The following is a 13,869-nucleotide window of genomic DNA, read 5'->3' as shown; positions in this document are numbered from 1 at the left end:
TTATATAATATCTAATATGTATTTTATATAATACAAGCCTATAAATTTCTTTATCTGCTTATATTTTTAAAGCGAGTTCATAATGATACCTACATTTCCAATCCAAGACCTCTAGCTTTTCTCCTTTCCTTGTTAGTATTTTCTTCAGTGTGGGAAAGTGAGCATTATTTTCAATATCTTTACTTATTTTCTCAACATTATCAGTTGTCCAACCATATCGGTCTTCTCTGTCTGCCACCTACATGCCTCTCCCTTTTGGCTCCCATGTTCTTGACCACATTGCTATTTTATTTCACTGCAGAAGGCAAGAAAAATAGAAAAGAAAGGTGGAAGGGAAGGGAAGATGGAAGGGGAAGGGAAGACAGGAAGGAAGGGACAAGGAAAAGGAAAGAAAATAGGAAGAGTTTAGTATTAGGTAATGCCATAAATTGCCTTCATATATATTTTTTTAAGATTTTATTTATTTACTCATGAGAGACACAGAAGCAGAGGCGCACACAGAGGGAGAAGTAGGTTCCTCGCAGGGAGCCTGAAGTGGGACTCGATCCCTGGACCCAGGATCACACCCTGAGCTGAAGGCAGATGCTCAAACCGCTGAGCCACCCAAGTGTCCTGATAATTTGTCAATGTTGACAATTTTAAGCTTATGGTAAAGCATTTTGCCTAATTACCATATCTATGCTTGTTCAGCAACAATTTTGTGCAACTGTTGCAAAGTCATGGGTTTTCATATAAACATGGGCTCACAGTAAAAAGTTGAGTTTAATGTCAGTGTGAAGAGGGTGGCTGTTAATGGCAAACTGGTAAGGTTTAAAACTTGGGAAAAAAAAAAAAATAAAACTTGGGAGGCCCACAGTTGATTCTGGTTCCTCTTCTATGTATATGGCCACAAGCTAGTTACTTATCAGTTGTGAGTCTCAGATTCCTCCTCCGTAAAATGAGTATAACATTTACTACACAGATTGCTATTAATGTTCATTGGACATAATAAGGAGTTTGGTTAATTATTGTTATTGTTATAGTTTGTGCCCAAAATATAGTCTTGCAGGTCTCCTCTTGCTCATTTTATTGCCATATGGAAATCCAGCATCACTATAGTATCCTCATGACACAGTAGACACACAAATGAGGCTAGAGCTATGTGTATGTTTTACCTTTAAGAGTTTGTTTTGATCAAAATAACATTTGTTCCAGATTAAAATTCTGTATCTAATTTAACATTGGTTTCCTTGGATAAAAGTGTGGCAAATGAAAATATTTTTACATAACATTGGTGTTCTCATTTGAAAACAGTAATTCTAACACAATGCACATGTATTATTTTGTCCTCCCCTTTCTCAGGGGAAATGTTCCTTTCATCACCTCGATAATGTAGTTCAGTGGCAGTGTCCATGTTTTTACAGATCTCGGCTCTTTAGCACAATCATTTGGTTCAGGGATGGGCACCTACCTGGACCAATTACCTGTCCTTCCCTGGGAATTTTTAACTTGGCACTAGAGATCATCACCCACAGCCCATCTGATGGTGAGGCTAAAGATGTAAACTTGAGATCTACCAGTGGCCTTTTCTCCAGCGGTATGGAGGAAGTTGGCCTGACAGCATGAAACTTGTATGCAGGGAGAACCAGAATTTAGGGATGAGGGCAGAGAGAGGGACTCTGGTTCTAGCAGTCGTTCAGGTCCATTACACCACTACTCCTGCCACAATTTGTTCAGATCAACAGCACACTCCAACATTGCCTACACGTTTAGTTGGGTTCTTGTCAGTGGCAACCAAGAGTGACTTGTCTATGTATCTCAAAAGGCTGTTGTGAGGACCAGTGTTTGGTATGTAGCAGGGACTCAGTGAATGTTGGCTTATTACTCTTATATTTAACTTCCAAAGGCTAAACGATAAAAGGTTGGGGTAATTCTCAACTCTAGAAGTAAAGTTTCTGAGTTTCAGTATGTAAGACATGTAAAGACAAGAGGGAGCCCTCCACCCTACCACATATACACGTTTCCCTCCAATCTGCGGCATGCTGCCCTGAGGTTTATATACCTGCCCTGGAATATTACCAGTACATCCTTCAGCGAATCTCCAAGTCGGTCTCCCGGAATCCCTCCCCCTATGCCATGCAACGGGAGGCCGGCTTTGGTGGTCCTGAGCTGTGCTCCTGGACTGGGCTCGGTGAGAAGTGCTCGGCCTCAGGCCTCACGGGGGTGTGAGCTCAGGTTGGGGTTGGCTGGGGCGGGGAGGAGAGGGGAGGGGGGATGGGCAATGAGCTTCCTTCAAATCAATCTCTTGGGAGATAGTATCAGCATTTTAAAGGAAAAGCTTAAATGTGATCAATTCTCAAGCTCAGTGGGTGTCCGTTATCGTGTCAAGGATTTGCCTTCTAGTGTCGGGAAACAGCGAAGTCAGCCAAATCCTGACATTAGTTGTCACGAGTTGCTCTCTTTTTGGAGGACTCCGCTTCACCATCTTTATTCTATGTCTCGTTCTGATTTGGGAGGCTCGGAGGAAGGGGGTCTTTCCAATTCCTTTAGTCACACAGATGGAAAAGATTGCTAGCATTCTTGAATCTATGTCTGCAAATCATCCGCATAGTGTTTAAAATATCTGTGTGTTGTGTGTGGATGGTTACTTTGCTTTCTACTCAGGCGAGTCAAGGGTGGTGGCCTTTCTAAACCGCATTTTCTTTTTAAAAGTATTTTATTTATTTATTCCTGAGAGACACACAGAGAGGGGCAGGGGTACAGGCAGAGGGAGAAGCAGGCTCCCCGAGGGGGCCCCACGTGGGACTCGATCCCAGGACCCCGGGATCACGCCCTGGGCTGAAGGCAGACGCTCAACCGCTGAGCCCCGCCCCCCCGGGGGGGGGGGCATAAACCGTATTTTCCAAATAAACCTTCACTGAGAGAAAAGGCAAGCTTATGCTGAGCAAAGGGGTGCGGCGGCCGGCGCAGAGGCGGGCTGGGCGCATCAGGTCCGGCCGCTCTGGCCGCGCTGTTAGCGGCGGGCGTTCCGACCCTCAGCCTGGGGTTTGCCGACGTCCTTCCAGCGGGTCTCCCAGCAGGGACCCGGCAGCGCTGGCGCGCGTCTTCTTTCCGTACTTCCTGGAAACGTGCGGCAGAACGCCCCGAGGGCCGAGCAAACATGCACATTCCTGGGCCCTGTGCAGACGGGCGGCACGAGCCGCTGGCGGCGCGGGGAGGGACGCGGAGCCCGTCTTGTCACCCCGAGGAGCCCTGAGCCTCCCGACACCGAGGCAGCCCGGAGCCGGACGCCCGCCGCCCGCCGCCCGCCGCCCCCGCCCCTCGCCCCCGCCCTGCCCCGGCGCCCGCCGGGGGCGGAAGTGACGACACACGTCGTGGGGGGGCGCTCCCGCCCCTTCCGCCCGGCGCCCCGCCCAGGCCTCTCCGCTCCGCTCTCCCCGCCCCCTCCCCTCTCACGTCCGCTTTCTGTCAGCCTGTGTCCCTCTCCCTCTCCCCCTCTCTCCTTCCTCTCGCTGCCTCCCTCGCACCTGAGCACACGCACCTGCCCAGGCCCGGCTCCGCTCCCCTCCCTCCTCCCCCCCCTCCCTCCCCGCCCCGGCCGGAAGGCTCCGGCTGCGGCCCCGGCCCCGGCCCCGGCCGCGGGAGCCTCGCGGCTGCGTCACCGCCGCCCCCCCAGACAAGATGGACACCGCCGAGGAAGGTAAGCGGCGGCGCCCGCGCCCTTGCAGCAGCGCCTGGGTTCGGGCCAGGCCCCGCCGACCGCGGCGCTCGAGGCGGGCGGCGGGCCTGGGCGGCGCGGCGCGGCGGGGGGCGCCTTCCTCGGGGCGGGGGCGCGCGGTGACAGCGGCGGGGTCGGGGCGCCCGGGGCCGTTTGCCCGCCGAGCGGCCGGCGCGAGGGGCGGCGGGGAGCGGAAGGTGACCGCTCGGCGCCCCCCGCCGTTTCCCGCCGGTGCGCACGGAGGGCGGGGGCGCGCGGGGCCGGGGACTTCGCGCGGCGGGGATCGGGGCCCGCGCGGCCTCCCGCCCTCCCCCTCCCGCTGCCCCTCCCCCCAGCCCCGGGGCCGCGCGGTGGTCGCCGCTGCGAGGGTGGGGGCGGATTCCACGCCCTTGGCCCGCTCGGCTTGGTCTTCCTTTTTGTGGTTTCGCTTCTGGCCGCCCGGGCCCTCCCCTCGACAACAAAACTTCTTTGTTGACTCTGAAACTTCGCGAAAAATGCCCCGCCAGGTGACGGCCGGGCGCCGCGCGCTGAGCCCCGGGTGAGAACCTCGCCCTCCGCGGCCCCGCGCCCGCGCCCGCACAGTGGTTCGCGGACGGGGAGGAGCGAGGTGCTTTGGGCGTCCTTTGTTTCGGCGTGCCTTGTTGTGTGTCAGCTCCCTGACACCCAGGAACCAGGGTTTTCTGTGCTTTGTGGTGTGAGTGCGTGTGTCTCGGATCCGGTTGTTTGGGAACAAGTAACCCTCGTAAACGGAGCGCAGAAGGTACAAACACCTGTGAGTGTTGAGATGCGTCGGCTTGTCCGCCGAAGGTACATTAATTTCCAGCGCCTTAATCTTTTTAGAATCTATCAAGTAGTTTCATGAGCCTGTAGGGGAAGTCGGAGAATTATCCCGTGCCTTGATGGCTTGGTTGCCAGCGAAGATGCCTTTACGCCTCGGCTGTTTGCGTGGGAATGTGTCTTCCGAGCCCCCCGGACCGAGATGGTGGTGGTGTTACGTGAACATCCTGGAGTACTGCCACGGCGTGCGGTAGTAAGACAAGTTAGGCACTGTCTGTGCAACGAACTGGCGGATTCGATTTCTCAGGTTTTGAATAAATTTTTCCTCAGGTCGTGAGAGCCTCAACTGTAATGACGTTTGTGCGACAGTTTGCAGAGCGCGCTCACGCAGCTGCACTTGGCCGGCGCCGTAGCCCCAGCGACCCGGGCGGTAGTAATATTTTTTACGGATGTGGAAATGCAGGCTTAGTTATTTTAACAGCTTGTCCGAGTTTCACACACTAGCGAGAGATTCGAACCTGTAATATCGTGATTACAAATGGAGTTTTCCGTTCATCAGGCTTCAGTTGTGTTTATTATACCCAGTGAGTGAAGCTGGTTGCTGCAGGAGACTGCTGGAAAAAATAGTAAAGTGAAATTGCTGGGAGGTTAGGAATTACTTTGCTTTTGACAGATGGTCCTTGTGTGTAAATTTCCATCTGCATAGATTTCAGGTCATTTTGGATTCACATTTTAATGACTCAGTCTAGTAAGGCAAGTATTTACCACTTGATGTGTGCTGGCATATTACATTAAATTCCATTTTTTGAGCCTGGACACTTAGTACTTGCATACGTTTATGGTGCTGTAGTTCGTGGAAACCCAGGGATTTGCACGATCTGAGGGTTTATATGGAACCATGAAAGATTGATTTTCAGTGTCCTTCTAGTGCTTAAACATTTTTTTCCTTGTAAAGTTATAATTGGGTTAAGGTATAAATGATTTTTATTTATTGACTTGAACAGTATTTCTTATTGAAGTAACTGATTTCGAGTACGTGTGTGCTGTGTATTTTGCTGAACACTTCATACACATTTAATTATCTCACCATTTTGAGATAGGCAGTATCCACTCTATGGAGAGGAACGGAGGGTTGGTATGATTAAGTGACTTGCCCGAGTCGTACAGGTAGCAAAGGTCAGAGGTAAGATTCAGACTTGGGTCTGTCAGACCCTATGGTTAAAATAGATAAAATAACTTATTTTTGTCACTCCCTTTATAGGATGAATCATTTACATATCTTGACAGAACCTTTTTGGCATTTGTTTTATGAACTATTAATCATGAAATGAAAGTGAATTTTAATACTTCTCATGCCCACTTTTGCTAAGTTCCAAATTAGAAGACTTCTGAAATTTTCAAAACTAAAGTTAAACTTAAATTGAAAAAACATTGAAAAAAAAAAAAGAAAAAAAAGAAAAAAACATTGAAAGGAGAGGGAGGATTGCAGAGGATTTCATGATAACGTGAATTAAAGCTTGGAAACAACTGCTCTATTTGCTAAGTTAGTTATTACAGATTATTTCTTAAAATGAAAAAATGCAGTTGGTTTTTTTATCTGATTACAAAAGAAACAGGTTTTCTTTGTAGAAGACTCAAGAACGAGAGAAAATTACAAAAATATGTAAAGAAAATGAAATTTAAAAAATTCTGTCACTTATTGTTAAAAAATGGTGTTGTTTAGTTTTTTGTTTTTTTAATATGTCAGTATGAGAATGTTACTAAAATGCCCAGCATACAAGGGGTAAAATAACATCTTGCTTTTTTCTAGGGTTCCATATATGGTGTTGTAATGCTCAAAATGTTTTGTATTGGTAGTAAATAGTATTGAATTCTGTTATTTGCCAGATGAATTTTGGCCCTTCATATTAATGTTTGCTAGATTTTTTTAATCATTTTTTAATTTTTATTTATTTATTCATGAGAGACACACACACCCAGAGAGAGAGGCAGAGAGGCAGAGACACAGGCAGAGGGAGAAACCGACTCCATGCAGGGAGCCCGATGTGGGACTCCATCCCGGGTCTTCAGGATCAAGCCCTGGGCTGAAGGCGGTGCTAAACCACTGAGCCACCTGGGCTGCCCTGTTTGCTAGATTTTAAAGATCTCTAAAAAGTGTTCGATGTATTAAATTTTGTTTTTGTAAAATCAACAGGCTTATAATCCATTCTCATAAAACAAGATAAATGACTCATTTGTATTATTTGTATGTAGTTTCTGTGAGTGTAGATAGGTTATTAAACTGCTGTCATTAAATCTTTAAACTTCAGAGGATCTGCAGCTTCCTCATTTTATGGTTTAGGAGTCTGATCTGCAATGCACTGAGATTTTTCAGTTTCAGGGGAAAAAAAATCTGTCTTTTGTTTAAGGATATACATTTTCTAAACGGAAACACACCACACTGTTGGAATGATGCAAGCAAGTATTGATGTATGAAACCCTCATGAAGATATTAAAGACATTTTGCCATAGTAGTAGAGTGTTCTAATTTCAGTCCAGGGATACAGACCTGACTTTTTTTTCTAAATTACTCTTTACCCTCGCAAGATGTAATACAACATCTCAGTAATTTTTTTATGGAGTGCCAAAGAAGTTATTCTTTATGCTTTATGAGACATATTGGGAAGATATGGTGTTGAAATGTATTACATTTGATTATGTTCTCTATTTACTATGGCAAAACCTGAGGTGATGGTTTTGGAAGAAATGAGTTAAAAGAATGGGAAGTTGTCAGAACCAGACAGCTAGTTACCATCTTTCTAGAACCACATGGTCTTTCATCTCTGCTTCCAGGCATGTCTGCTTCATCTCACCATGGATCAACTTTTACTGTCTTGGCATGCTCATCACCACCAAGCAGATATGAACTTATTTGACAAATGTTTATTGAACACCTGTTACAAGCCAGGCACTATTTTATGCACTTCGGGCTAGGCAGGGAACAAAATAGTCAAAATCCCTTATTTCATAAAGTTTACATTCTTGCTTTTAGCTTGGTAGGAGAGGAAGGGAAGACTGAAAACAAATTGTATGGCATAACTGGATGGTTATAAATGCTGTGGAGAAGAGTAAATCTATAGGGAATAAGGAGCGCCAGGATAGGAGGGAGGGTGTTGCAATTTTAAATATGGCAGTGAAGGAAGGCCTCACTGAGAAGGAGCAAAGTAGGAGAGGGAGATAGACATGTGAATACTCTGTGGACAGAGCATTTTAGGCAAAGAAAGAATAGCCAGTGTGAAATCTCTAAGATGGGAGTATGCTAGGAATGTTTAAGTAATAACCAGGAGACCAGTGTAGCTGCAATGGAGTGAATGAGTTGGGCAAGAGTAGTAAGTACAGTATGAGGTTAGAGAGATCATGGGGCCAGTGGGGAGTAATAGAAGTATGTAAGACTTGTCTTTACTTTTACTTTTGTGAGATAGCGTTTTGAACAGAGGTGAGGCATAAATTGTCTTGCCATTCTGTCACTGGCTATGTCCCTGGATATCTGTCTTTCCTGATCAACTTAATCTTAAATCCAAATTTCTGGAAGCTAGAATCTGATTAGCCCATGTTGGGTCAGGTGCCTACCCACCACCCAGTTAACTGGGTGGTGGTGGGGAAGATAATGGAAGAATAGAAATCATTATCAAAAGGCACAAACTAACAGTTATAAGGCCTGGAGATATAGTATACAGCATGGTGACTATAGTTAATGCTATATTATATATTTGAAAGTTGCTAAGAGAGTAGGTCTTAAAAATCCTTATCACAAGAAAATTATGTGTGGTGATGGATTTAACTAGACTCACTGTGGTGATCATTTCACAACATATACATATATTGAATCTATGTCATACACTTGAAACTAATATTATATGTAAGTTACATCTGAATAAAAAGAAAAGTCAGGGCTCTGTTCACTCTGGGTCAGGGTGGACATCCCCAAAATTGTCTTCGCCATTGTTGAATACCTTCCAGGCTGGAATGCTGTGAGTGATTAATGTTGGGTTACCTGGGTATCCTTTTCCAGACCAGGCTTATTTTAGTTGGGCTTTACTTCTCTCCTGGAAGGACATGAAGATGGCTTATTTTTAGTATAATACAGGTAAAATGGAAAGAGTTCTTAAAAGGAGAACAGGAAGTAAGACCCCCAAGGAAAAACTTACTAATTCACACTATATTTTAGAATGCTACTTCAGTGGGCAAGGCACAGAGTTTAAGTTCAGGTAGTGGAGAAAGAAACAACAAATTCAGGCAGAATTTATAGAATATAGTGATTGATGAACTGATACAGGGAGGAGGATTTGAAAATGATTTCTAGTGCAGTTTCATTAGTTCTGAATGGGGAGAGAGAAATTCAGTTTTGGATTTTGTATTTGTAATGGGTGCCATAACAAAGTACCACAGATTGGGGGGCTTCAGTGGTAAAAAGTTATTTTCTTACACTTCTCAGAGACCAGAAGGTGTCTGCAGGGCTGGTTGCTTCTGAAGCTTCTGTCCTTGGTTTGCAGATTTTTGTCTTCCTGTGTCTTCATGTGGTGTTTTCCTTTGCACGTCTGTGTCCTAATCTCTTCTTACGGAGGCACGAGTCATGTTGAATTAGGGCCCACCCTAATGACCTTATTTTTAACTTAATTACCTCCTTAAAGACCCTGTTGTCTACTAACACAGTCATTCTGAGGTTCTAGGGGTTAGAACTTCAATATATGAATCTTGGTGGGGCTCCTGGGTGGCTCAGTTGGTTAAGGGTCTGCCTTCAGCTCAGGTCGTGATCCCAGGGGGTCCTGGGATTGAGCCCCTGTGATGTTGGACTCTCTGCTCAGCGGGGACTCTGCTTCAACCGTTCCCTCTGCTTCTCCCCTCCTCCCCCCCAATGCTTGCATACTTTCTCTCTGGGTCCCTCAAATAAGTAAAACCTGAATTTGGTGCAGCTGGCAGAAACAAGATAGTTCAGTCCATAACAGACATGGCGAGTTCTTGAAGGCTTGGAAGACATTGAAATATTTTCTGTACACGTTTTTTAGAACTGAACTTCATTATGATATTCTTTTTACTTTTTCTCTCTTCCTACCCCCAACTTGTGTATTTTTTAATGATAGGTTAATAAGGTATAGTTTACATATAATCACATTAGGAGATTCCTTTTTTTTTTTCATTTGTTTATCAAATATGGAATACCTGCTATGTTCTTAGGCCCTTTGCCAACTGTTTTCTGCGTGAATTTCATTTCCCTCTTTATTAGCCATTTCAGTTCTTTCTTTGTTTTTTATTTATTTTTATTTTTTAAATTTATTAATTTTTATTAAGGAACAGTTTGAAACCATTGCTCTTAGAATTCCTTTATACTTTTAAATACTGAGGACTTTTGTTTTTGATATCTTTTTACTATATTAGACATGAAAACTTTAAATACAATACATGTTAACAAAGGTAACTTTATGATAAGTGCATTTTCCAAGACAAAAAAACTTTAGTGAGTAGCATTGTTTCCATTTTTTGCAAACTTCTCTTTATGTCTGGATTATTAGAAGACAATTGGATTCACATCTCTGCCCCTGCAATTACTTTTACCTATGTTTTAGTTAAAGTGTGTGAAGGAGATTGGGCTTCACACAGATAATTCGAAAAGGGAGATGTATTTTCAGGTAATTTTTGATGTCCTTTGGTACTATGCCAAAATTCAAGTGGTAGTTTTTTTAAGCAGTATAACATTTGAAAGCATATAAATCTCTTTTTAAAAATTAAATCAACTTAAATTAAAATCCATTCATAAACGGACAATTGATTTTTGACTTAAAATACAAAAGCAGTTTGGTGGAGAAAGTATAGTTTCAACAAATGGTGCTGGAATAATTGACTAGCCATAGGCAAAAAAAAAAAAAAAAAAAAAAATTGAGCCATACCTTGCACCATATACCAAAATTAAAAGGGATGTTAAATGTAAATGAAAAACCTGTGAAACTTTTAGAAGAAACTCTAGGAGAAAACCTTCGTGATGTTGGGTTAGGCTAAGATTTCAACACTAAAAGTATGATCTGAAATAAGTAGTTGATAAATTAGATGGCATCAAAATTCACAACTTAAAAAACAAAAAAAAAACAACAAAATTCACAACTTGTGCTCTTTGAAAGACACTGTTAAGAGAATGAGGACAGCCCACAGAAAATGTTTGCAAAATGTATATCAGATAAAGGACTCATTGGAGGACATTAAAAAAACTCTCAAAACTCAGTAAGAAAACGAATGACCCAGTTTAAGAGATTTGTACACTTCACCAGAGAATATATGCACTGGCTAATAAGCATATGAAAAGATGCTGAGCATCACTGGTCATTACATACATGCAAATCAAAACCACAGTGAAATAATTCACACCCACTAGGATGACTGTAATCAAAAGGGACAGATAATCAGTGTTGGCAGGGATATGGAAAATTGGAACCTTCATTCATTGCTGGGGAAAATGTAAAATATAGTGTGGCTAACCTCAAAAAGTTACAGAGTTGCCATATGACCCAGCATTTCCATTCCTAGGTATATACACAGGAGAATTCAGAATATATGTTCACACCCCGTTGCCTATTGATGATGAATGGATAAGCAAAATGTAGTATATCTATAAAGTGGAATATTATTTGGCAATACAAAGGAATGAAATACTGGTATAATAGCTTGGTTGAACCTCATAAATTTTGTGCTAAGTGAAAGAAACTGGTCATGAAACTCCACATTCTAAGTGATCCAAATAGTGTGATTGATATGTTCTCAAATAGACAAATCTATATAAAGAGAAAAGATGGGGGGCAGCCTGGGTGGCTCAGCGGTTTAGCACCGCCTTTAGCCCAGGGCCTGATCCTGGAGACCTGGGATCGAGTCCCACGTCAGGCTCCCTGCATGGAGCCTGCTTCTCCCTCTGCCTGTGTCTCTGCCTTTCTCTCTCTCTCTCTGTCTCTCATGAATAAACAAAATCTTAAAAAGAGAGAGAGAGAGAGAAGATGGGGAATGACTGTTAATAGTTACAAGGTTCCTTTTTGTAATGATGAAGATGTTAACAAATTAGATTGTGGTACTGGTTACATCACTCTCTAAATACATTAAAAGCCATTTAGTGAATTGTATACTTTAGTTGCTGAGCTTTATAGTATGTATATTTCAGTAAGGCTGTTAACAAAATAAAGCTACAATGAGATATCACTACAGAAGTATTAGAATAAATGAAATGATAAAGTATGAGTACCAAATGTTAGAATGTGGAACAACAGGAACTTTCATATACTACTGGGATGTAAAGTGGTACAACAACCACTTTGGAAATCAGTGTAGCAGTTTCTAAAAAAGTTAAAGATGCAGTTAATGTATAACCCACCCATAGTAATGGTAGGAACTTACTAAGAGAAATGAATGCATACAAACTCATGCATGTGAATGTATATAGCAGTTTTATTTGAAAAATCCTGTAACTTGAAGCAACCCAAATGCCCATCATCAGATTAATGGATAGAGAAATTCTATACAATGGAATATTAGTCTGTGATGAAAAGAAATGGACAACGACAAAAAAAACAAAAAAAAAAAAAACCGAACAATTGATACATGCAACAACATAGATGAATCTCAAAATAATTATGAGTGAAAGAAGCCAGAGTATGTGCCACTTACATAGAACTCTAGAAAACACAAATTAACCCATAGTACTAGAATGCAGATTGATGGTTGCCTAGGAATGGGGCTGAGGGAAGAGTGGGATGGAGAGATTATCAAGGGACTTGAGTTAATTTTGGTGGTGGTGGCTATGTTCATTATCTCAACTGTGGTGACAGTTTTATCATTGACAAGCATATCAAGTGATTCTTTTTCCTTGTTTGTTTCTTTCTTTTTCTATTTATTCATGAGACACACAGAGAGAGAAGGATACAGACATGGGCAGAGGGAGAAGCAGGCTCCCTTTAGGGAGACTCAATCCCGGACCCTGGGATCACACCTTGAGCCGAAGGCAGATGCTTAACTGCTGAGCCACCCAGCATCCCAAGTGATAACCTTTTCTTTTTCTTTTTTTCTTTTTTTTTTTACCCTTTATTTTTCTATTTTTATTTTTTTCTTTATTTTATTATTATTATTTTTAAATTTTTATTTATTTATGATAGTCACAGAGAGAGAGAGGCAGAGACACAGGCAGAGGGAGAAGCAGGCTCCATGCACCGGGAGCCCGACGTGGGATTCGATCCCGGGTCTCCGGGATCGCGCCCTGGGCCAAAGGCAGGCGCCAAACCGCTGCGCCACCCAGGGATCCCCTATTTTTTTTTTTCTTTAAATTTTATTTATTTATTCATGAGAGACCCAGAGAGAGGCAGAGACAGAAGCAGGCTCCATGCCATGCAGGGAACTTGATGTGGGACTCAATCCCTGGACTCCAGGATCATGCTCTGGGCCAAAGGCAGGCACCAAACCACTGAGCCACCCAGGCACCCCTGATAATCCTTTATTTTTTTTATTTTTTATTTAAAAAATTTTTTTAAATTTATGATAGACATACAGAGAGAGAGAGAGAGACAGAGACACAGGCAGAGGGAGAAGCAGGCTCCATGCACCGGGAGCCCGACGTGGGCTTCAATCCTGGGTCTCCAGGATCGTGCCCTGGGCCAAAGGCAGGCGCCAAACCGCTGCGCCACCCAGGGATCCCCCCTTATAACCCTTTAAATGCATTTTATTGTATATCAGTTATTCCCCAATAAAGTTTTTTTTTTTTTTTTTTTTTTAAGATTTTTGAGAGAGAGTGTATGCACAGAGGAGAGTGAGAGGGAGAAGGAGACTCCATGCTGAGCAGGAAGCCCCATATGGGGCTTCATCTCAGGACTTTGGGATCATGATCTGAGCTGAAGGCAGTTGCTTAAGCAACTAATCAGGCATGCCCCTCAAAAGCTCTTTTTAAAAACCCATTGGTTTTTTTTGTTGTTATTTTTGCATGGTTTTGTAACATCATATATTGGTCTTTTGGTAGATAATCCCTGAGTTATGCAGATCTTCCAAATGTTGACACGTTTCATGGGTATTATCAAAGCTTACATTCATTAACATCACTACCTGTCTCATTTTGAAAAATCTTTTAGGTAGTGGGGAAGCTGTCATGCTCATTGTGGATACAAAATTTCTAAAATCCTAATTTTTCCTTGAAAATTTGTTTTTTATCACGGGCAGCAAATATCATTAGTTGTTTTCCTTGGCTCCTAGGCTCACTTCATGCTTTTGTGATAAAATATCTGCTGAATACCCAGATATGTCTGAATATAACTTTTGTTTTTTCAGTTTTTTTAGCCATGGTAAAAATGATGTTTCAAAAACCTCATGTTTCATGGGAGGAAAAACAGCTAGTTTGG

The 13,869-nt window shown here is 43.1% G+C and overlaps 1 protein-coding gene across 1 annotated transcript in view; it reads left to right on the top strand.

Annotated features, from left to right (window-relative positions):
* The first annotated feature begins 3,568 nt into the window (after nucleotides 1-3,568).
* Nucleotides 3,569-13,869, top strand: part of MARCHF6 (membrane associated ring-CH-type finger 6) — an 82,925-nt gene continuing 72,624 nt past the window's right edge. The window contains exon 1 of the mRNA XM_038583321.1: nucleotides 3,569-3,679. Within this exon, the coding sequence (XP_038439249.1) occupies nucleotides 3,661-3,679 (19 nt within the window). The 5' untranslated portion in view covers nucleotides 3,569-3,660. The remainder of the gene's footprint in view (nucleotides 3,680-13,869) is intronic.

The sequence above is a fragment of the Canis lupus genome, chromosome 34 (assembly GCF_011100685.1).
Source record: "Canis lupus familiaris isolate Mischka breed German Shepherd chromosome 34, alternate assembly UU_Cfam_GSD_1.0, whole genome shotgun sequence".
Taxonomy (NCBI): domain Eukaryota; kingdom Metazoa; phylum Chordata; class Mammalia; order Carnivora; family Canidae; genus Canis; species Canis lupus.
This window is presented reverse-complemented; position numbering and strand designations above follow the sequence as displayed.